The sequence below is a fragment of the Odocoileus virginianus genome, chromosome 22, assembly GCF_023699985.2.
Source record: "Odocoileus virginianus isolate 20LAN1187 ecotype Illinois chromosome 22, Ovbor_1.2, whole genome shotgun sequence".
NCBI lineage: Eukaryota > Metazoa > Chordata > Mammalia > Artiodactyla > Cervidae > Odocoileus > Odocoileus virginianus.
Genome location: NC_069695.1, coordinates 2,376,743 through 2,400,716, shown reverse-complemented (window position 1 = coordinate 2,400,716; position 23,974 = coordinate 2,376,743). Strand labels below are relative to the sequence as shown.

The following is a 23,974-nucleotide window of genomic DNA, read 5'->3' as shown; positions in this document are numbered from 1 at the left end:
GTGTGTTTCTTAGCCATGTGCTAAGAAATGTGTTAGGAAATGTTTCTTAACGTGTGCCAGTGCATGCTGCTCTTTGTAGTGAGTGAGTCACTGGCAGTCTTTGAGCGTCAGGCCCCTGATTCATGTGGCTGGAGCCCCCGTGGGTGCCGTTGCGGGATTCTGCCTAGCTTGGTGATCTGGAACCTGTGTCCCATGTACGTTGTGTTACAGCAGCACCGACCACCGTGTGCGGGTTTATGTGCAGGATCAGTTCCCAAGCGAAAGGGTTCAGAGTTCCAGGAGTTAAATTCTGAGAGGCTGCTGTTGTGATAGGCTTAAAATTATGTAAGCGGTTTGGCTTTTCCGTTTTCATGAAAAGTGCTGTGATCGAGGTGGAGGGCGCGTGTCAGTGTGGTTTGGGAAGATGTCCAGTGCCCCCCTCATCTCAGATCCCTGTCTGGACGTGTGACGGTCGTCAGGGGGGCTCTTTGCATGAGGCTGTGAGTCCGACGCCTCTGGGAGAAGGGCGCTCGGAAGACCTGGGAGGAGGGGAGCTCAGGCCAGGTGGGCATGTGGGGTCTCGCCTTTTCTCCAGCGTCTCCACCGTCCCCCAGACCCGAAAGAGGCCTTCCAGCCAAGTCACGAGAAGGGACTGGTTATCAGAATGCCCACCGAGTGCCATCCGGGAAGAAGGGCTTTGCTCAGACCTGAGCCCAAGGCCAGGGCGTTCAGAGCAGAGGAATTAGTGAGGACGCTTTCTTTCCTCCAGGATGTGAAGATGAGAGTCAGCAATTGGAGATGAGGGAGAAAATCTAGCAAGTGCACCCAAGTGGTTGTTCGATATTCTACTCTAAAGTCATCAAAATTTTCACACCTGCCACGTATTTCCTTCAAAAGTTCTATTTAAAGACAAGATAATTTGCAATTTACAATTTGTTCTCTGATTTAAGTTAAGTATACAGTTCCCACTTAAGGGCCTGGTTCTGTTAATATCAGCTTTATGCGGCCTTAGCAGCCGGAAGAAGTAAAGGACCTTAAAAATTCTTGAAAATAGAATGATGATAGACGTTTATACTTTTCTTAATGCTATTTTTTCCCACTTTTGTTTGATCAAGAATTGCTTTTGGTGTCACAAAGTAACAGTAGGAACTATTGGAATATTGAAGATACAAATTATGAAAATAAATTAGGCAAAGCACCTTCAAACAAGTTAGTATTTAAAATTTAACAAAGAAGAAAGTCATTTGTTTTGTTAGGTAATCTGAACCTGGCAGGTTTGATCTGGAAACTGGGGTTTAAACTTGTAATTTTCTTGTCACCAGTCATTTAGGAAACCTTGCCCCATTGTTTTTGGATTGCACAGTTCATTTCTGCGTGGTTTTTTTTTTCCATGAAGATGTTGAAAAAATACTTCATACATTGTCAACTTTTTTTGAAAATAGTAATTATTGATTCAGCTGAGCTGTTCTTCATTTATCATCTACTGAGGCTTTCTTTATTGATATTTCTCTATTACAATTTTGATTTTGTGTTAATATAAATATGCCAAAACAAGAAGTAGCATATTAAAATCTTCACCATAATAGAGATCCAGGCTGCGTGTGTCTGAGGCCTCCGCCCTGTTGTTTGCCTAGAAGGGATCACTTCAGTTGTCTCCCTTCTTTGTGATTATTTGCTGCGCTGTCTTGCTTTTATTTTTTTAATTCTGTTTGGTTGTGCCGGGCTCTTGGCTGCTGCGAGGACCTTTCTCTGGTTGCGGGGAGCGGGGTTCCCCTTCATGGTGATGCCCAGGCTTCTCCCTGCAGTGGCCTCTCTCGCTGCAGGGCCGGCTCCGGGGCTCAGTCCTTGCGGCTCCCGGCTCTGCAGACCGGGCTCGGCCCTTGCGGCTCCCGGCTCTGGAGCCCGGGCTCGGCCCTTGCGGCTCCCGGCTCTGGATCTCGGGCTCGGCCCTTGCGGCTCCCGGCTCTGGATCTCGGGCTCTGTCCTTGCGGCTCCCGGCTCTGGATCTCGGGCTCGGTCCTTGCGGCTCCCGGCTCTGGATCTCGGGCTCGGTCCTTGCGGCTCCCGGCTCTGGATCTCAGGCTCAGTCGTTGTGGGGCACGGGCTTAGCTGCTCTGCAGTGCGTGGGATCTTCCCCGACCAGGGGTCGAACCTGTGTCTCCTGCATTGGCAGCATGATTCTTTGCTATTGAGCCACCAGGAAAGCCCCTGTCTTGCTTTTGGAAAGATGTCTTGTGTTCTGACTCTCCCAGGTGATCTTAACATTGTCCATCTTACATGTACAAAAATACAACAGAAATTAGATTTTTAAAAAACCTTTATTGAAACATAGAATTATTCATGACCGACTGTTCCTGGTTTTATTCTAAAGGAAGCCTTTTCCTTCTCTGGTTCCATGTGCTAGTGCAGGAGACTAGAGATGGTCTATTTAATGTGATCAGAATTTTTATGACGTTGAAGGGGCAGGGTGTCTCAGGTGCTGTTTGGTTACTTGCTTTGTTCCCTCTGTCTCTCTTTCCCCAGAGATCATTCTTGCGTCCTGGGAGGTGAGGTATAGATGCATGTAACCCTGGGATATGCTTAGGAAAACAACATAAAGTATGTAAGTGGGTGTGCTCAGTCAGGTCCAACTCTTTGTGGCCCTGTGGACTGTAGCCTGCCAGACTCCTCTGTCCATGGAGTTTTCCAGGCCTTGAATACCAGAGCAGGTTGCCATTTCCTTCTCCAGGGGATCTTCCCGACCCAGGGGTGGAACCCACATGCCCTGTGTCTCCCGCTCTGGCAGGCAGGTTCTTCACCACGGGGACCACCTCAGGAAGCTATGGTACAGCCTTCCTCTTTAACTTGGAGAAGGAGCTTCCTCCTCGGCCTTTGTCTGGGTTCGAGACCTTTTTCGTGTCCATCACGGTGCCTTGCTTTTTTCTGGCTACGTCTCGAGTCTTGACAGATGTTATTTCCGCACCCAGGTATTGAACACTCAGGCCCTCGGCAGTGGAAACGTGGAGTCCTAAGCACTTCTACCACCAGGGAATGTGCTTTTAAATAATAAAAGACGCTTTTTAAAAATGAAACCTGGATGTGTAGCTTTCCTGTTGTTAATAAAATTGCGCATGTTGAGAATCTCTCTGCATCCCAGGCACTGTGCTGGCCCTTCAAACCTCCCCCCGCCCCAGCACCCTCTCTTAGGACGTCACCGCTGTGACCCCCTGACTGCTGCAGGGCGGGTGTTCGTGAGGTCGGGAAATGCCCCGTCACGTGGTTCATGACTGGTGGGCAGAGGTGCCAGCCCACCTGGGCCTCCAGAGCCGACTCTCAGCTGCCTCGAGTTCATTTCCTCACCAGCTGGAGTGAGGACATGTTTGCCAACTGATTAACGTAAAAATATTTTTTTAAAAACAGATCATTTCTTTATCAAATAGGTCGTAACTGCTTGCTTATCTCTTCTGATGGCCAAAGATAGTAACAGTTTCTTGTTATTCCTACTTCATCCTTAGTTTTAACAAGGGCTGAGCCAAATTTTGTTCCATGCACGAGGCCAACAGTTCTTTCTTGATTTCATTTCCTTGTGATGTGACGTTGGTTCCAGACTGCAGTGCATATCATGCCCAAAGAATGTGTTTTTAAAGATAAGTCACTGATTTTACTTCAAAGGTTCCACATGGGAATCTGTTGAATTAACACAATTATGTCTTAGCCGAAGTGGGAAACTTTTCACTTTGATGTTGAGATGTCGGTGGATAACTCCGTCTTGCCTTTCCGCGTGCCCCCAGCCCCCAGTACACAAATGCACGCGCGTACACAGACTCAGGCCACAGACACCCTTAGGCACGCTCCCCAGAGTGGGCTCACCTTGTGTTCTTGAGATAATCAAACGGTATCATTTAAAAATTTTTCTTGGAAAACTCTTTCCTTATATACGGAATAATGAGTTATTAGGGGGGAAAGCTAAAAGTGTTTAAAATTGAGCCAGAGATTTTAAATGGCACATTGGAGAAGGAAACAGGCTCTTTCTGGATATCGTAATTGAGATAATGGCTGTATTTGGTATCTACTAAAGAATTGTGTTTTTCTAGGTTATCTGCCTTCTAAAAATAACATCTCTTACTCAGAGAAAATCAATGTCATGTTTTCATTTCAGCTATCTGGGTGTTTGTGTTCAATCAAAATCATGTTCGTTTTTTTCCCCCCATCACAAGTGTTTTTGAGGGGAAAAAAAAATACCTTATGATAAAGTGTGTCCTGTTCTCTAGAAATGAGAGATTTAGTGTAGACGGGGTACTCATTTTCTGAGTTCGGTAAAGTATCACTTTAGCTTGTGTTTCTAAGCGGCTATAACCGAATTCCCCCGTTTACCCCGGCCCTGGCGGCCCCTTCTGCCACGTCTTTAAGAGTCATACGGCGGACTCACTTCGCCAAACGGCAGAACCTCATACAACATCGTAAAGCAACTATCCCTCAATAAAAAATCTGAAAAAACCCTTTTAGTCTTTGTTACCGCATCGCTAAACGCTCGGGGCGCCCAGACGGCTGCAGAAGAGCTTTTAACTCGTCGGGGGGCCCCGTTTTCTCTCGGGTGACACTCTCCCTCTTTTCTCCCGATGAAGCAAATGAAGAAACACCCGTGCCGCCAGTGCGAAAAGTCCTTCAGCTCGTCCCACAGTCTCTGCCGCCACAACCGGATCAAGCACAAAGGCATCAGGAAAGTGTACACCTGCTCGTAAGTCGTGGCTCTGCCGTGGGCCGCCCCGCGCCCACGGGCGTCTCCCCGCTTCCCTGTTGGCTTCCCGTCTCCCCGCCCTCCGCTCCCCGGGGGTGGGTCGCCTTTGTTTATATTTTGTTTTGGCAGGCCGCTCTTGCCTGGCTTGTGGCGCTTTAGCAATATGAAAATGCCCACCCTTTGTATGTTCTTATCTGTTCCCTATGCTTTTCTTTCTTTTTGCCGAGCGGCTTGCGGCCAGGGTCTTGGCTCCCCGAGCAGGGACTGAACCTGGGCCGTGTCCGGAAAAGCGCGGAGTCCCAGCCCCTGGCCCGCCAGGGAAGTCCCACCTGTGTTCCTCTCTGTTAAGCGCAGGTTTGTGGTTTCATCACTGAGAATTCTGGCGAACTGACTCGCAGGAAGGTAGGGACACAGCCGAAGGAGAGACCCTGCGGTCCCCTACACACAGCTGAGCTGCCGGTTGGGCTGGTCCGTGTACTTGGGTTCAGACGCGGCTGGTCGTGGGGTCAGCCCCGGGCGGGACGTCTGCCCCTGGGTACAGCGCGGCGTCCTTCGCGCCCACACATACTGTTGGTGAAGGACCAGCGGAGCCGAGGGGGCCCGCCCACCCAGGGGACCGCCGTGGCGCCCCTCTGGGTATATAAAGGCAGAAGTTGTTAGGTTGTTATTAGTAAGAAAGCTCTTCCACCCACTCAGTCAGTGCAGGCCTGAAGTGAGGTGGTGTGACAGGGTTACTTACTTTAAGGCACTTTTCATAAAAGAACACGAAGCGGCATGGAAGCCGTGTGGCAAGCATGTGGCCGGGATGGACGCAGGGGTCCGTGTCTGTGTGGCTTGGGGGACTTGGGGAGGTTGGCTGCCAGATCGCTGCGCTTCGCAGTGTTGTGGTGAGTCAGGGAAAGTCTCTGGGGTAGGAAAACAGGGCCCCTCCTTCGGTGAACCTGAAGCCGGGAGTGATTTTGGTGCGATGAGAACATTCTCCGAGTACAGTCTGTGCTGACTCTGCTTTGATGGAGTCATTGAATTTAGGAGGGGAACCCTGCTGAGAGAATGGGAAGGAAGGCTGCTGTGGATGGCAGAGTCCTTCCTCTGAGAGGTTGGTTCGTGTCCCCGTGGAGCCCTGGAAGGCAGTAAAATGCTGGGATCGCCCAGCTCGTTCCGTTTGTTCTCTGGTATGGGTGCTGGCTCCTGGTGCTGTCCTGTGGAGGATCTCTAATGTGAAATCATCAGAGCTGGGAGCCAGTCTTTCTTGTAAGATTTTCAGAAGCTTTTCTGAAGACAGCGAACTTGGTTCTACGTAAGTTGTGAGGATCTTTCTATCTCCCTTCACTGCAGTGCTTATTCATAATGTGTGGCTGAAGAGTGACCATATTGCCATGGTCATTAATTTCTGTTTCCCTGGTTTTGGTCTGTTTAAGAAAATGATAAATTCATATCTTCCCAAAGAAAAGCTGTAATCGTAATTTATAGTGGGAAATTGCACAAGCTGAAATGAAAACTGAAATCATTGACCTATTTTGGATATTTGTTCAGTTTTCTACCTTTTAATCGACTGATTGAACACATGTATTTGTGCACTGTGGTCCTAACCATGCATATTATTGCATTTGTGCTTTGATGAGAAAGTTGACAGGGGAGACAAGTCTGTCTTGTCTGCGTCGTGGCAGAGTGAGCGGGAATCTTGTTAACACTGGCGCGAAGAAGTCAGGCAGGGACTTGCTTCCTGTTAAAGCATCTCATGACGGAAATTCCGAGGGAACTCTGAGTCACTGGAAAGAAAACTCTTGAGATTTAGTGTTCTCCATGTTAAAATCACAGCCATCTAGATTTACAAATTAAGTCATACTTTAACCAAACTCAGAAAATAAATGCCCTGTCTGATCCAAATTGGGCTGGGGCTATAAGAACACAAGAACTGATAGAAAAAAAACCTTTTCCTTGTTTTTTTTTTTTTAACACCAAAACCAATTTGTATATGGGTATAACCGATTAACTGTGTTACGGTAGTTTCAGGTGAGCAGCACAGGGACTCAGCCACCCATCCACGTGTCCATTCTCCCCCAAACCCCGCTCCCATCCAGGCTGCCATCCGGCATTGTGCAGTGTTCCTGGGCTGTACAGTGCATCCTTGTTGGTTATCCATTTTAAATACAGCAGTGTGTACATAACCTTCCCCAGGCCCCTAACTGTCCCTTTCCACCCACCCCTTCCCCGCAACCACAAGTTCATTTATGATAGAAAATTTTTAACAAAAGCTGCAGCACTTTTTAAAATTTTTTTTTTTTTTCATTCACACTGGAGATGATCATAGCAACACCACTCTTTCGCTTTGGACCATTGGTATCTGCAAGACCACCCTGGCCTCTCTGGCCGACTGAGGGCTTCGGTAGTCAGCACGTTCCTCACTGAGCCCTTTCATGGCAAGTAGGTTATTTCCTTGTCTTTCCTCCACAGGCACTGTCCAGACTCCAGGCGTACCTTCACAAAACGGTTGATGCTGGAGAAACATATACAGCTCATGCACGGCATTAAGGATCCTGACTTGAAAGAAATGACAGAAGCCACCAATGAGGAGGAGACAGAAATAAAAGAAGACACCAAGGTTAAACATTGCAGGTGTTCTCTTTACAGTGACATTGTGTTGACTTGCTTTCTCCTTTTTTTGTGTGTGTGTGTGTAAAAATTTTCTGTGGTTATACGATTTAAAAAATTCAGCCTGTGCACAAAGCTGTCAAGTAACAGGAACATTCTCTCTGCACTCAGCCTGAGTTTTCATCTTGCTCTTAAAAGTAACTTTTTTTTGGGGTAAGGTAACTTGATGACACTAGTGATAAAGAACCCATCTGCCGACGCAGGAGACCCAGGAGATGTGGATTCGATCCCTGGGTCGGGAAGATCCCCTGGAGGAGGGCATGGCAACACACTCCAGCATTCTTGCTTAGAGAATCCCACGGACAGAGGAGCCTGGTGGGCTACTGTCCATAGGGTCACAAAGAGTTGGACATGACTGAAGTGACTTCACACACAACCTTTATTAAATTTCTTCTATATCCTTCCAGATACAGCTTTAGGGATCAATCTGAAAGTGAAAAGTGAAAGTGAAAATCACTCAGTTGTGTCTGACTCTTTGTGACCCCATGGACTATACAGTTCATGGAATTCTCCAGGCCAGAATACTGGAATGGGTAACCTTTCCCTTCTCCAGGGGATCGTCCCAACCCAGGGATTGAACCCAGTCTCCCTCATTGCAGGTGGATTCTTTACCAGCTGAGCCACCAGGAAAGCCCAAGAATACTGGAGTGGGCAGCCTATCCCTTCTCCAGTGGATTTTTCCGACCCAGGAATCGAACCAGGGTCTCCTGCATTGCAGGCGTATTCTTTACCAGCTACCGGGGAAGTTCGGGATCAGTCTACTTACATAATAAAAATTAAAGTTTTATGTTGACGCATGGAAGTTGTCTTAGCCAGGGAATTATTTGAATCTAGATTCCTTTGCATTGCTGATGTATTGGTTGTAGGAGGTACCTAATCAAAATTGATTCCATTTAGCTTCTGTTTGTAATGATGAAGGGCTAAGATAAAAAGTTCATGCTGTATCAGTGGACAGTGAACTTGAAGCGGGCAACAGCACAGGTGTTAGCCTGTGTGTAAAGCGCCTGTGCCAAGTGCTATTGGAGTATGGCAGTGGCTCAGCAGACATTTCAGAGACCCATGCTGTCTTTGGCACTGTGCTGCGTCTGGAATGTTCCCTGGGGAAAAGCCCGTGTGTGTGCTTTCAAGGAGTTAGTCATTGAAATCAGAGTACAAGTCAGACTAGTGTCGCATTAAATTGTAATCCTTCCCTTCAAGTGATGGGGTGGGGGTGGAATTAAGAATGTACATGCAGGGGGCAGCTTTAGGTCAAGGTGGAAACCGGATAGTCATGGAGAAGGTGTCCATTGGCTTGGGATTCTGGAGAGCTGGCTTGGGATTCTGGAGAGCTGGAAGGGAGGGATTTGAGGGCTCCAGGGGAGGAGGAGGCTGAGTGGGCAGGAAAGGGCCCTCACTGTCCCCAGTGAAGCGCAGGTGGCCCTTCCTCTGACCTTCAGTAAGGGTGCAGGTCTGGACACTCTCTCTGCCAGGAGATGCTCAGCCCGCCTGCCCCCGCCTCTCCCTGGCCGCATCCACGCCTTCCCCCGGCCCCAGCCGCAGCCGCATTGCCTCCCTCCCATCCCCAGCTACAGCGGCCGGCTCCCAGCGGGACCCGTTTCCTGGTGTGACCTCCCAGCTCGGGCTGTCGAGTGAAGCTCGGCTGGCTCCCTCATCGCTGTTTGTCGCTGCATCCCCCGAGGGCGGGGGCCTGTTTGTCCTGCTCAGCCCCTGCAGGCCGCCCGTTCAGCCTGGCGCTGAGCCCGCCTTGTGGGGGCAGAGGGAAAGGGCGACCCTCCGGCGGGGCGGGGGCCACATGGCCGTAAGGAGCCCACACCCCCGTAAGGAGCCCACACCCCCAGCTCCCGGCGCCCACCAGCGGCTGTCCGTGCATCACCGGTCTGTCTTCCTCTCCCAGGCTCCCAGTCCCAAGCGGAAGCTGGAGGAGCCCGTGTTAGAGTTCCGCCCTCCCCGAGGGGCCATCACGCAGCCCCTGAAGAAGCTGAAGATCAACGTGTTCAAGGTGCACAAGTGCGCCGTGTGCGGCTTCACCACCGAGAACCTGCTGCAGTTCCACGAGCACATCCCGCAGCACAAGTCGGACGGCTCCTCCCAGCAGTGCCGCGAGTGTGGCCTCTGCTACACGTCGCACGTGTCGCTGTCGCGGCACCTCTTCATCGTCCACAAGCTGAAGGAGCCGCAGCCGGCGGCCAAGCAGAACGGGGCGGGCGAGGAGAGCCGGCCGGAGAGCCAGCCCGGGCCCGAGGACGCGCCGGCCGACGGCCCCGTGCCGGACCGAACGTGCAGAGTGTGCGCAAAGACGTTCGAGACGGAAGCTGCCTTAAACGCTCACATGCGGACCCACGGCATGGCCTTCATCAAATCCAAAAGAGTGAGCTCGGCGGAGAAGTAGCCGCCCCACCTGCACCCCCCTACGCCGGTCCACGTTGGAAGCAGAGAGACGTTTTTGTTCCGCCGCGGCATCACAGTTGACAGTACTGTCCAGGCTATTGCAATATATCTCCCTCCTCCCCTTCTCCCCGCCTCCTGGCTGTCCTCCTCCCTTCCTCCTCCATAAGTATTAAAAACAGTATTTGAGTTGAAAAGAGTTTGTATATATTTAAACGAATAACATTTTATACTCTTTGTTACATGTTTGTATCAGTATTTAGTGGACAATGTTTTGAAGATTTTTGTTTGTTTCGTTCTTGGGTTGTCTTTTTTTTTTAAATATATATATATATATATATTTGTTTTTTATTTGGGTTAGTTTTTCTTTTTTGTACCGTTTCTTTAAAACAGAGTTCTTAGCAACAGGGGCAGTTCCTGAATTCCAATAAACCATTTTGTACGTCACGGTTTTGAATGGGTTAACTAATTACAGGCTCCGACAGGGCCTTTTTTAGTGTTTTTAATTTTTAGAATTCACTACATAAATCGTAGGTGACTGTAGGTCTCAAAAACACTAGGGACTTTTAAGTGTCTTAGCACTCTTATCCTCAACGTGCCTGCTCCGCTAGGGCCGCGCTCGCCCGTGGCCTCTCCTCCCGGCCCGGCGTGTTGGAAGCCGCCTTGCAGGGCGCTTCCGTCCCAGCGAGGGGGTGGCAGCGGGGGCCAGACATCCAGGAAGGAAAGACGTGGATGGATTCCATCTCAGAGTGGGGAAGAAAGCTCTCTCTCCTAAAGGGGAAGAGCAAGCGGGAAGCTTCCTGGGCCGATTTTCAAGGCTGGCTTCTAACAGAGCACAAGGAGCTGAAGTGGAGAAAGGGCTGGAGACTGTAAAAGTTACAAACACGTTAGACCAGTAGGTTTATATAGTCAACGTTTTTGTCGTGTAATTTATTAACTATTAATGACACAACTACAAATATCAAGTATTTCTCTGGCTCTTGACAGGAAAAGGAAAAAAAAAAAATCACAGTCGACTTAACCCTTTGCTGTCTAAAGAGTTGGCGTTTCCTGTTCTGGGTGCTACTGCCAAAGGTCCCGGCACTTAGGCCTGGGATGCACAATTTCCACCTTCCCGATGCGGCAGCCGGCGCGTGGCCATCGGCCGTCCCCTCCGCACTGAGCCACCTGAGTTGAGTTCAGCCATTTCAATAAGTACCTTTACTATTGGGTAGTCCAGCTTTCTTAATGCAGCCAAGGTACTCCTCTGTCCCTTCCAAATGTTTATAGTTCTCTGGGAGAGTTATATTTTTTTGGTTTTGTGTTTTCGTGTTTTCTTTTGCATTTTATATCTTGTATTTATCCCTAAACATGTTTTGTACTTTTTTTTAAAAAAGAAAGATTATTCTGTGTATATAGAGATACTTGCATGATACGCTGTAGTCAGTGTTGGTTCCTCGAGGTCTCGCTGCTGTCAGATGTCACGCACTGACCGCACCCATCCTAACTGTATTAAACATGTTTCACGTATGTAAATAAACCTGGGACGTTTGGTCCTCGTGCTTTCGTGAGAGCGTTCTTGATGGTGGGTCTCTGACATCTCCGTGGAGTTTAGGGAGTGATTCACTGCAGGGATGGGCTGCGGGGGTACTGCAGCATTCTTGCCGCTAGTAAGGGCAGCATACTCATTCTCAGTGGCAATCAGCTGTCTCTGTCCCTTTTGTACCGACTCCCATCAGTGTGTGGGCACACTCAAGGGTGTGGTTCGGTGCTCCTGAGCTTGAAACTCACTGCTGTTACTTGTTATGTTTATCCTTGTATCGCTCTTACATTGTGTTCATAGCACTTTGTGTTTACTTCTGTATTTGAACCTTGCAATAAGCCTGTGTGGTGGGCTGCACAGGTCCTAATAGCCTAGTTTTACAGTCGAGGAAGCTGAGCTCAGATTTAAGTTCTTGGCCTGAGCCCTCGTAGCTGGCAAGTGGCTTTGCATATTAGAACCCAGATATTCTTGCTCTAAATCTAGTGCTCGCTCTCTCTGTTTATGTACATATCGACAGATACTCCTTTATTCAACAAATAAAAAGTATTTGCAAAACACAATACTAGAATTTTTGTTTGTGGCGCTATGGCTTTTATAACCTGGGAGTCTTAGCTACTCAAGTACCCAAACATGCTTGGTAATACAAAATTGGCATCTACTAAAGGCCTAGTTGAGCATTGAAGAAAGCTTTTTTTTAAAATGCCCGGAGGTCCCACAATGAAGAAACTGAAATCCAGAGTAGAAAAGCAACACCCGGGGTCTCCCCGGTGGCTCCGTGGTCAACAGCACCTGCCAGGGTGGGGGACATGGGTTCAACCCCTGGTCGGGGAGACCCCACGTGCCGTGGGGCGTCTGAGCCCGTGTGCCACACCCCCCTGGTCCGGGAGACCCGGCGTGCCGTGGGGCGTCTGAGCCCGTGAGCCACACCCCCCTGGTCCGGGAGACCCCGCGTGCCGTGGGGCGTCTGAGCCCGTGAGCCACACCCCCCTGGTCCGGGAGACCCCGCGTGCCGTGGGGCGTCTGAGCCCGTGTGCCACACCCCCCTGGTCGGGGAGACCCCGTTTGCCGTGGGGCGTCTGAGCCCGTGAGCCACACCCCCCTGGTCGGGGAGACCCCCCGTGCCGTGGGGCGTCTGAGCCCGTGTGCCACACCCCCCTGGTCGGGGAGACCCCGCGTGCCGTGGGGCGTCTGAGCCCGTGAGCCACACCCCCCTGGTCGGGGAGACCCCGCGTGCCGTGGGGCGTCTGAGCCCGTGAGCCACACCCCCCTGGTCGGGGAGACCCCGCGTGCCGTGGGGCGTCTGAGCCCGTGAGCCACACCCCCCTGGTCGGGGAGACCCCGCATGCCGTGGGGCGTCTGAGCCCGTGAGCCACACCCCCCTGGTCGGGGAGACCCCGCGTGCCGTGGGGCGTCTGAGCCCGTGAGCCACACCCCCCTGGTCCGGGAGACCCCGCGTGCCGTGGGGCATCTGAGCCCGTGAGCCTCCTGAGCCTCTGTGCCGCAGCTGCGAAGCCCAGTGCCCTAGAGCCCATGCTCTGCACCAAGAGAAGCCCTCACACTGCAACTGAAGAAAAGCCTGTGCCACAATGAAGACAGCCAAAGATAAAATTATTTAAAAAAAAAAGAAAAACAGCACCCAATGCCCTAGCCCTGGGAGGAAGCCTGGATGGTTCGACTGAAGAGGGAATTGATGACATGGAAGATAGATTGTGAAGAAACCCCCGAGAGCGCAGCACAGAGGTAAGGAGATGAAATAGGTGGAAGAGGCAGCAGTCCGGAAAGATGACAGAAGCAAGTTTAATGGGCTTCCCTGGTGGCTCAGCAGCAAAGAATCTCGCTGCTAGTGCAGGAGACGTGGGTTCCATCCCTGGGTTGAGAAGATCTCCTGGAGGAGTTAATAGCAACCCACTCCACTATTCTTGCCTGGGAAATCCCATGGACAGAAGAGCCTAGTGGGCTACAGTCCATGGGGTCACAAAAAGTCAGAGATGACATGATCGACTAAACAACAATGAGTTTAATAGTTCCAGAAAGGGGGAATAGAGTTGGGGAGAGCCAGCACGGAAAATTCTTGTTTACTTGCTAAGTTGTGCCCGACTCTTTTGTGACCCCATGGACTAATAGCCTGCCAGGCTCTGTCTACAGAATTCTCCAGGCAACAATACTGGAGTGGTTTGCCATTTCCATATCCAATGGAAAATTTCTAGCTATTAGTGAAAGACACGAATATTTGGATTAACAGGATGGATGCTGAGCAAAAAAATCCTCACTGGGGTTTGTGAATTCTGCCCACTTTTTATTAGTTGTAGGTGCTGGCTGTGGTGATGAGCGTGAGCATTTGAGAAATGACATAGACCAAGGGGCAGAAAACTGGGGCATATTTCACGAATTTTTAGGAATCCCACTTCCTTGTTGGTGGGGAAAGGAGGTGAGGCTGACAGAGTGGGCTGGGTTCCAAGTTGTAAAAAGCCTTGAATGACGATCCAGGGCGTTTGTACTCTGATTGAATGAGTTATTGGACAGGGGAGTGATCACCACTGGTGGCAGTGCCTAGGATGGATTGTGGGAGAATGTATCAAGCAGTATTAAGTTAGGGTGTGCTGTGGTCATAACCTTTCATCTTAATGACTTACAATAAGACATTTCTTGCCCAGATGTTGCTCCAAGGCTCCACTTGGAAAAAAAGCTGCTAGGTGTTGTGGCATAAGGTGAGTGCAGTTGGATGCTCAGGCCCAGAATAACAGATGCCTGTCTCCACAACTCACCGACCAAAGCCAGTCACACCGTCCCGCCTCACTAACTTCAAGGAGGCAGAAAAATGCGGTTCCACCTCGTGCCCAGAAGGAAGACTGAAAATATTGGCACAGCCTCAGTGACCATCCCGGGAATAGAGTTTAAATTGATGTAGCTACGGTGCTAACACAGTGGATCTGGGGACTCAGCTCAGGGTAGAGGAAGGAGGCTGCAGTCGTAGGTAGCATTTCAGAAGGAGGACAAAGATAAATTCCATGCTGCTGGTTACAGAGGAGAGATGTCTGAAAGTTCAGACCTAAGGGATTTTTTTAATGAACAGAAAAGAAACAGATTTATTTCAAGGTGTGAACTACTTAAATAGAAAGATAGACGTCAAAATGAAGAGCTGTTTATAGGGAAGGGTACTTGAACATTAGATAACCATTAAAGGTTAGTTTTTGTTTGAATGAATGTGTGTGTTTGAGTGAGTTTTATCAATAATTGAGTAACAGTAATACATAAAGAAGAATGCCAGCAAGGTGGTAAAACATAAAATGAAGCAAAGGATGATGTAGGTTTAGCATCCATGGCATAGACAACTGCTTCCTGCTAAACACATTTTCTTCAAATTCCTGAGTCCTGCTGCAGTACAGATTCCAAAGTACAACTGGTCTACCCCAAAGCTGATGGGTGCCTCTCTGCCGTCAGTGGGCTAGTGAGTTCCATCCCAGGATCTTTGACCAGTGAAATTTCCTATTGAAAACTTTGGCTGAAAAAGTTTATATATTTCATAACCATCATGCCATGAGCACTTTTTTTTTTTAATGCCTTCTTGGAAGGTGAAAAATGTGTTTAAAGAACTTCATAAAATAAAATATGCCTTAAAGGAACCTATTTATCACAAAGAATGGTCTGGAAAATAAAGAGGGGTGTACCAAATGTGGGTGTTATTTATGCCATTTAGTTAAACACACACACATACACACAGACACACAGCCAATGAGATGCTGTAAGGATACCAGATTATAGCTCTTCCTTTTTTTTTTTAATTTATTTTATTTTATTTTTTTTTTAGCTTTTCCTTTTTAAGCATACATCTTCTAAATAAGGAACCTGGAGTGATTTAGCTTAAAATCTTGGCTTCTGCCGGTGCACAGTTCAGTCTTTGCTTAAATAGAGTTTTTTTTTAAGAATCATTACAGAATTACTATTTTTTAAAATTTACTTATTTTTTTTTGGTTGCAGCGCATGGACTTACCGCGGGAGCTTCTCTCGTGGCGAGCCCAGGCTCTAGGCGCACGGGCTTCAGCAGTTGCAGCTGCGCTCAGTCGCTTCAGCTCGGGACGCTAGAGCGAGGACTCGGTGGCTCAAGAGCGAGGACCGAGTAGCTCTGTGAGCACTCCGTGGTTTTGTGGTGCAAGGGCTTTGATTGTTTGGCGGCGTGCAGAATCTTCCTGGACCAGGGATAAGACCCATGTCCCCCGCATTGGCAGGCGCGTTTTTATCCACTATACCACCAAGGAAGTCCTTAAATGGATTCTTGAAACTTCTTGTTTGAGTTTCTTTCTGCCGTGAGGAACCTCATACTCCTACACAGTTAATCTTAAACCTTCGGGATATGAAATGTGAGCTTATTTCTCTGCAAAGAGCCTCTCTTCCTGGTGCTAGAAGCTTCTGGACTAGCTGGTGTTAATTCTGTAGTCAGCATGAGTCCCAAAGCACTGATTCTGAACAGCCTGGCCTCGATCCACATGGTCTGTGTGTAAGGTCGAATTTGAGACTTGGCTACTGTCAGTCTTTGCTGTAACAGCATTCTCTTTTGACATCCATTTCCCCTCCCTACAGTCCCTGTAGCTTTGGGTGAACATTTTAGTAAAGACTCAACACACTGGGTGATAAAATTTTCATCACCTTGGCCTATGTTTTGCTGGAAGTCTGTTCATTTATGTTTGCTGCCTTTGTTAGGAGGGGAGACCCGGGGGTGTCTAGCATTGGGGTCCTGTATGAATTAGGGTCCTAGCAGGACACAAATGATACACTAGAAAAGGTTTAATTTTGTTGTAATTAAGGAAGAGACTATATACTGGGCTGGAACAAAGGATGTCAAGGGTTACAGAGAGCTAGAGCCATAGTCAGAGCCAAGCAAGAGCGGCGGGAGAGAAATTCCAGAGAAGCTTCCTCTCACACTCAACAATTTCTGGCCTGCCCCTCCCACTGGTGAAAACCGAATAAAAGCCAGAAAACAAGAAAACCCGGTCGTGTGCTGCGGCGTCAGTGAGCTGGGCACAGACCGGGACCAGAAGGACGCTTGCCAGATGGGCGCTGGGGTGGGGACAAGGTCAGGATCACAGGTCAGGAGAGCGTGCTCGGCACCACGCACGGTTTACCCTCCGTGGGTAAGCTGTCAGCTGGAACTGGGCACTGTGGACATCTACCTTTTGGTACCAGTTTTCTCACCAGGTTTACCCTGGAATTATACCCTTGCCCTAGTGGTTATTTTCACTTCAGGAAACAGAAGAGCATTTCCCAGAAAACATGTTTCCAAATTAAACTTATGAGGTTAGTTTTGACTCCAAAAGCAACGCTGTCTGTTTCATGGTATTTAAAGGAACTGATTATTTAATTTGCTTTTCTATTTGATTGTAAGCTGCTATCCTTGGGCTTTTCTTAGTTATAATTGTAAATTACACTCCCATGGCAAGTTTGTTTCTAAACACTGTCCTTTGCAAGATGATATTTTTACCTAGGGGAGCTCTAAAATTAGAGTCCACCCTATCACACTTACAACTAGGTTCCAGAAAGGGAGGATTTAGCCCAAGAGTAATTGTCTGATCTTCAAGTCAAGTTTAATTGGGTTTGCTATTTCTGGAGAAGAAACATTATCTTTTTTTTTTTTTTTTTAAGAACAAGGAAGGCATAGAGCCCCTGATTGGAGAGGATGGTGTGAAGTTGACATGTGTCAGGAGAAAGCAGAGTTGCCTGTGTCAGAGGAAACGACCCCATCTGAAAAGGGTAGAAGAGAGATCTCTAAGCAGGGGTAATGGACATTTATCTTGATTCCATCAGTTCAGTGTCTGATTCCTTTTTGGGAATCTACCATTGTGTGAATCTCTGAGAGATGGATCTTGCCTCCTACTCCCGAAACCAGAAGGTCATCCTCCCTGACCCCCAGAAGCCTAACCTCAGGCATGGGACGGTCAGCACTTGGTCAAAATGGTGCTCTTGCCTTGACTCTGGAGTCGGTGATACAACAAACGGGGACAGTTTAAATGCACGCACTGTGCTGGAGCGCTGGCAATAGTCGTGGTCGCAGACGGAGAGTCGCACGGAGCACTGCATTCGCTGGTCAGGAAGAGGGGAGAACCAAGATCTGGGAGACAAGAACCTGGACGTTGCTCGGCATCTCTGCCCAGCTGGGAACCAGTCTGCCTTCCAGGAACCACTGATAATCTTGGCCCCAAGGGTCTGCTCATGGTGGCACATGTTGAAGCTCAAGCTTTTCCTTCCCTCTTAGTAAGGCACTATCCCAGCAACACGACAATGTCAGTTATTTTCTTTTAATATCCTACAGAAGTCTAGTTGATTTGGCCTTCCTGGAGGATGTAGGAGACACAGATTCAATCCCTGAGTCAGGAAGATCCCCTGGAGAAGGGAATGCATGTCAACTCCAGTATTCAGTTCAGTTCAGTTCAGTCACTCAGTCATGTCCAACTCTTTGTAACCCCATGAATCACAGCATGCCAGCCTCCCTGTCCATCACCAACTCCCGGAGTCCACCCAAACTCATGTCCATTGAGTCAGCTTCTTGAATCCAATGGCAGCGCCGTTAATAACAGCACCAGCCAGTGAGAGCTGCCGCCTTGGGAAATGACAGAGGCGTGCTTTCAGGAAGGGAAGGCGTTCTTTATTTTCGTGTCCTGTTTTTACGCCTAGCATGGTGCCTTGTGGAAAACAGGTGCTTAAAACGTCTTCAAAGAACAGCTGAGTCTCCTTGAAGCTTTTAGTCAAAATTTTATTTCTTAAGAGTTGGGAAAAACATTATAAAGGTCTTGAAAAGTGAGATTCTCTTTTTTTATTTATGTGGAATTTAAAAAGATTATTTAGGTGGTTTTTATTACTGATTAAAATGTGGGTATGTATTCTGCTCATTAGATTTTCCCCTCTATTGACAAAAGATGGAACACTTTACACTGAATTCTAAAAGGTAATTTCATATTTTCAAGGACTATACAATGTCAACAACTGATGTGGAAATAAATCCAGGCTTGAGAGATTTTTCTGCTTAATCATTCTTAAATATTCAAATTACCTAAACCTCCAGTATTTTCAACCCTCCCCTTCTTTGCCTTTTATTTATTTTTTAACATTGAAAGTGTTGAGCACAGGAGACACACATGGAATTGATAGCTTTAACACTAATGTTTATTGCTTGAGAGCTCTGATGTAATACTAGGAAACAGCTGAAGTAGGCTGATTATATGCTTTTATGCGTTTACAGATGGGGAAAGGGAACAGCTTAAACTCTGGTTTTGGTGCCAAATTAGGTCCATTTTTCAGTCCAAGTTGTTGCTTCCTCTGTGTAGTTCCAGATTGGATGTTCTCCTTCCTGTTTAGCACTGACATTTCAGCTTCTACTTCAGTTTAAGAACAGTCTCTCTGGTGCATAGTAACAATCAATGTATTCACAGCAGAAAATAATTTTGAAGGTAGACTCAGAGGGTTTCAAGGTCAGAGAAGACCTTAAAGGGGATTTTTAAAAAGACCATTTGATGACTGAATCTCATTGATAACACCCTCATCTAGTGCTCAGTCAATATTTGGATACCTCCAAGGGCAGAGACCTCTCTACCGTTGGAAAGAGCCCAGTTCATCTTTGGGTGGTTTTGACTAGAAGACTCTTCACTATATCAAAACTGTCCTTTTGGAGCTAATGATCTATTTTTTTCAAGGAACTATTCACCCTGTATCACTTTAACTGCTTCTGCTCCTGAATCTTTTTTCTTTAGGTCAATAACCATAACAGAATAATAATAAATCACCACAATAGCCACTGTTTATTAAGTGTCTACTATAGGTCAGACGGGCTTCCCAGGTGGCGCTAGTGGTAAAGAGCCTGTCTGACAATGCAGGAGACTTGAGACACAGGTTCGATCCCTGGGTTGGGAAGATCACCTGGAGAAGGGAATTCCTACCAACTCTAGTATTCTTGCCTGGAGGATCCCATGGACAGAGGAGCCTGGTGGGCTTCAGGCCAGGGGGTCACCAAGAGCTGGACATGGCTGACTGACTTTCACTTTGAGAGATTATTATTTAAGGACAGGCTTCCTAGAAAGAAAATATCTATACCATGAGAAATCTATATCCACACATTTCATGTGTTTTTAAGGTAGATGAACGCAGTCACCATGGTCTTTTCCCAGCATCGTTTGTGCCATCATTTGCGCATCCTTAGCCCCCCGGGATGAAGTGGGTGTTTATTTGTCCTACTGCAATACCTGGTGTTTCCGTGGGGAGGTTCATCACTCCCACTTGTGGCTTTCAAATCCGGCAAACCTATTAACGGATGCAGAAAATGTCCAGATGATGACGCAGAAGCCCTTCTTTGCTTAGCATTTCCTGAACGTTCTACAGATCGGATTCACAATCATTCTTGGATAAAAACCCAACCCGGCCACCTCACACCCTCCGTATGTTTGTCTGTTAAACCCAGAGATGCACACAAGGCATCTAACGCGAGGCAGTCTGGTCTGGTCCCTGTTACCTGGGAACGTTAATCTGCGTAACTAGAGGAAGCCAACTGGCCCGCGGCCCCGCATCCACAGCGCGGTTTGACTCAACAGTAACAAGCCGTGCACAAATCGGTTTCCACGGTGTGTGCGACGCGGCCGCTTTGCAGGTGGCGGAGGAGACACAGCTTGTCTCTGCACGTTAAGGGGCGAGAATGTCACATTTCCCCCCAACACATTGTAGCCTGGTGTTTCATAAATGCAAGGTTTTGTCTAAGGGAAATTTTATCCTGACAGGTTAAGGTCTTCACCAAAGATGGCCCTGACTTTACTGCTTTGTCTGCTTTCTTTTCAATTGCCTTTTGGTTTTCCTGCAAGAAATATTTCTCTCAAGTGCATGCAGGACGTTGAAGAATTCCTTTCTGATTTGAATTCAGTGGAGCCCAAAGAATACGCTCTAAGAAGTAAGTAGGTTTTTTTCCTGGCCCGTTGGGTAGCTGAACACGGGGCAGACAGGTTTGGGCTTGGGATGTTCTAGAAAAACTCTTGAGAATTAAAAACCCAGGACCAAATAGGAAAGAGAAGAGATACTCAATTTATAATTTGCACCAGGAACCAAGAAGAGAGGTGGAATTTTAACTGCAGAAGGCACTAGAGAGTGTGGTATTAATTCCAGCCAGAAGGAATCTCATGAGGACGTTTCTTAATGAGGTGAAGATTATTTGTAAATTGTATGATGCTGTTTACTATTTTTGAAGTTGATAACATTTCACTGCTGTATGAGATGGCTTGGTTTATTCTTTAACTAGACATTTAGTCTGCTTTTGATGAAGAATTGCTTCACTGTTTAGGAAACAGGTCTGCCCATTATATGTTTGATGGTAAATTCTGAGGAGTATTTTGGTGAATGTATTGGCTCAAATTGTATAAAATAAGTTTGATTGTGGCCAGACTTCTTTGCATGCAATATGGATGGATGGCAGGCTGCAGTAATTTTATTTTTTGTTAGTTTTCCAGAATGATTTTCACAGCTAAAGAGACATATACATCCCTGCCAGAAGGGGTCAAGAAATCAGATTCATTTTCAGTGGGATGACCCCTCCAGAAGAATGATTCATTTTCAGTGGGATGACCCCTCCAGAAGAATGATTCATTTTCAGTGGGATGACCCCTCCAGAAGAATGATTCATTTTTGATGCTGATGTAAACTGCTAAGGAGGAAAAATGTAAAAGCTCACTTTTTCCAAAGCCAGAAACACTCTCACAGCAATTTTCATTTCCATGTAGCACATGAATAATTTACTTTGTATTGGGAAATCCCTTAGGAACATAATATACATTGTAAAGATAAACAGAAGTTTGATCTAATATTGAGTAATTCAAAACAGCACATGACTTCAAGCAATTACTTCAAATTATATGGTCTCGTCATTAATGAAATGATAGGGTAATATGAATCCAACAGATTCAATAACCATCTTCAAGTCTTATTTTGGAATTGATTATGTTCTGCTGTAATACTTGGTGATGTTGACAGGGAACATTCTGACGAACATAGGCCAGATAAGCTGGCCAAGAAAACCCAGCAGGGTGCAATGAGTCCTGGAGACGTGGTGGTGGGGATTGTCGTCATCAGTCACGGCCTTGTTGGTGCTTTATTGTCTTGTAAGTTACTCTAGTCAGGCACCTACGATGCTCCATCTGTAGGCACGTGGAAATTACAAGCATATTATTATTTTTTTTTAGTTATAGAATTGTCCCAAAGTTGAACGGTCCAAGAAAGAACTGACTGATGTATATAAAAGGGGGTAGATGACCATTAGTTAACTCAATAGATCAATGCTACTGTCTGGTGTTGTAACTGAGTTTCGTTCTAATGCATCCCCCAAGCCCTTGACGTCGTTGCTTTGATGTGTTGTCTGAGATTTTTGAGCACAGAACGCGGTTCTGACCTTTGTTCTCAGCGTGGTTTTCCGGACAGTCATGTGAATGGCAAACTAATGAAAGTCAGTATTTAGAGAGTATGTTTGCATGGCGGGTGCTGCTCCCAGCCCAGTACAAGAGTTGTCTCTCGTTTAGTCCTAATGCCCTTCCCCACCCATGGGGAGGGCATTATTTTCACCTCTGTTTTATAAGTGAACCACAAAGATGCAAAGCATCTTGCCAAAATAAGTGATGCAGATAGGATTTGAAACCAGGTCACATGATTCCCAAGCCTGCATTTTCAATTACTGCCCAAGATAAACAGCAACCAGAGAAACAAGACCAAAATAGTCATCAGCAAAAAAAAAAAAAAAAAAAAGAACGAAACAGAAACACAGGTATCAATATGAAGGGAATATGCAGAAGTAACATCAAGGAAAAAAGCTGTGGAAGAATATATATATATATATAGTAGGTAAAGTTTCAAAAATGCAAGTTAAGGTGCTCTATTGCTTTGGGGGGCATACGTACCTAGTACAAATGGAAAGAAATGCACAAGAATGATAACCTCCAAATGCGGTCAAAGGTTGCCTTGCAGGGGGATGGTGAGCTTAGCGATGTGCGTTGGGGATCCATCAGGGCCAAGTTGTGCTTTTTAAGCTGGGCGACTGCAACACAGGTGTTCTTTTTTTTTCTCTGTGCCTTTTTAAGATATTAAATGTTGCATAGTAATGTTTTAAAACGCCATCCCCAATCCAAAACACAGAGAGGACAGCAGCAGAACCTCTGATAATGGGTGGGCTCTGAGGAATTAAGTGGAGGGAGAGGGTGCGTGATATTCAGGCAGACGTGGTTGTTTTTGCAGAAGGGAATCGGTGTCGTTGCTGCTCTGGAACAGGAGAGAGCTTGGTATCACAGCCTGAGACAGGCACTTGGTCTGGCAGAGGAGGCTGGATTAGAGGGTGTGGAGCTTATGGGAAGGAAGTGCCCAGGAGGACGACTCTAAAACGCGGTTTCCCGCGCGTCCTTCCCACCATCCTTCTCCACTAAAGGGAACAGAGCCCACCCATCACTCTTCGAAGGCTTCCCTTTGGCAGCCCTCTGGGCCCCTGTCTGCTGAAGTCCTCAGGCCGGCATGCTGGCCCCTCCGCTCCTGATTTTTTGTGTATTTATTTGTCTGTCTATTTCTGGCCGCCCTGGGTTTTTGTCGCTGTCTTCGGGCTTTCTCTGGTTTCCTCTCACCATGGGGCTCCTTCTGTCGTGGGGCGTGGCCCCAGGCCGCAGGCTGCAGCAGTTTCGGTGGCAGGCTCATTAGCTGCAGCTTTAGAGAGCTGGCTTAGTAGCTGCGGCTCCCAGGGTTAGCTGATCCGAGGCAATGCGGGGTCCTCCCAGGCCAGAGACTGAACCGGTGTCTCTTGCATTTCAAGGTGGATTCTTGACCACTGGACCACCAGGGAAGCTCTTGTTTTACTTTTATACTCCACAATCCACAGTAATCTACATTCAATCACTTACATGAAAATTGCGGCCTCAAAGATCTCTAGCATCTTTTCTACTGACTAGTCATTTCTTTCTCCATTTTCTTTCCCCTTGACCACGGTGGTGTCAACTATCTTCCTTCTTAAAACCTGCCTGTAACTCAAGGATCGTCCTTCCTTACAGGGATCTGCCTTCTCCCTCCTCACCTTTCTCTCTCCACCTCTCTCTGCCCGCACCTTCCCACCCTCTCCTCTCCTCGCTGTCCTGTCCTTGTAAACAGAACCCCATTTTAGAAACAAGCTTCGATCCACAGACACTGCTGGGCGGGCAGGCCTGGCACCTGGGCGCTTGTCCTAAAGGCCAAGAACCAGCCGTGTGCTTGGCCCAGCCAAGCCGTGGCACTTGGCTAAACGAGTTTTCTCACCCATGAAGTGGAGAGCTTGTGCTTCTCAAAGTGTGAGGATCTGCAGCAGCTTAAAAATGTTCTGATTTCTCCACTCAGGAGTCTGCTCCGGCTGAGGTCAAGTGTTTAAGCTGAATGTCCAGCACAGGGGACTTTTAAGGGTTAAATCACATAAATTAACAATTGGGTAGAGAATGTTAGAATGGTAGAGAGGGAAATGGCAACCCACTGCAACGTTCTTGCCTGGAGAATCCAGGGACGGGGGAGCCTGGTGGGCTGCCGTCTATGGGGTTGCACAGAGTCGGACACGACTGAAGCGACTTAGCAGCAGCAGCGGAGTATGTTAAGAACAAAAGGAGTGAATACTCAAAATTCATCACTTCCTAATGGTCCTACTGCATTTGGCCATCATCTGTACTCTTAAAAAGTTTTTTTATTTTTAATTTATGTTGTTT

At 47.5% G+C, this 23,974-nt stretch overlaps 1 protein-coding gene across 1 annotated transcript in view; it reads left to right on the top strand.

Annotated features, from left to right (window-relative positions):
* Window positions 1–11,815, top strand: part of ZNF532 (zinc finger protein 532) — a 115,124-nt gene extending 103,309 nt beyond the window's left edge. The window contains 3 exon segments of the mRNA XM_070452448.1: window positions 4,584–4,696; window positions 7,151–7,298; window positions 9,243–11,815. Coding sequence (XP_070308549.1) covers window positions 4,584–4,696; window positions 7,151–7,298; window positions 9,243–9,737 — 756 coding nt within the window. The 3' untranslated portion in view covers window positions 9,738–11,815.
* The last annotated feature ends 12,159 nt before the right edge of the window (window positions 11,816–23,974 follow it).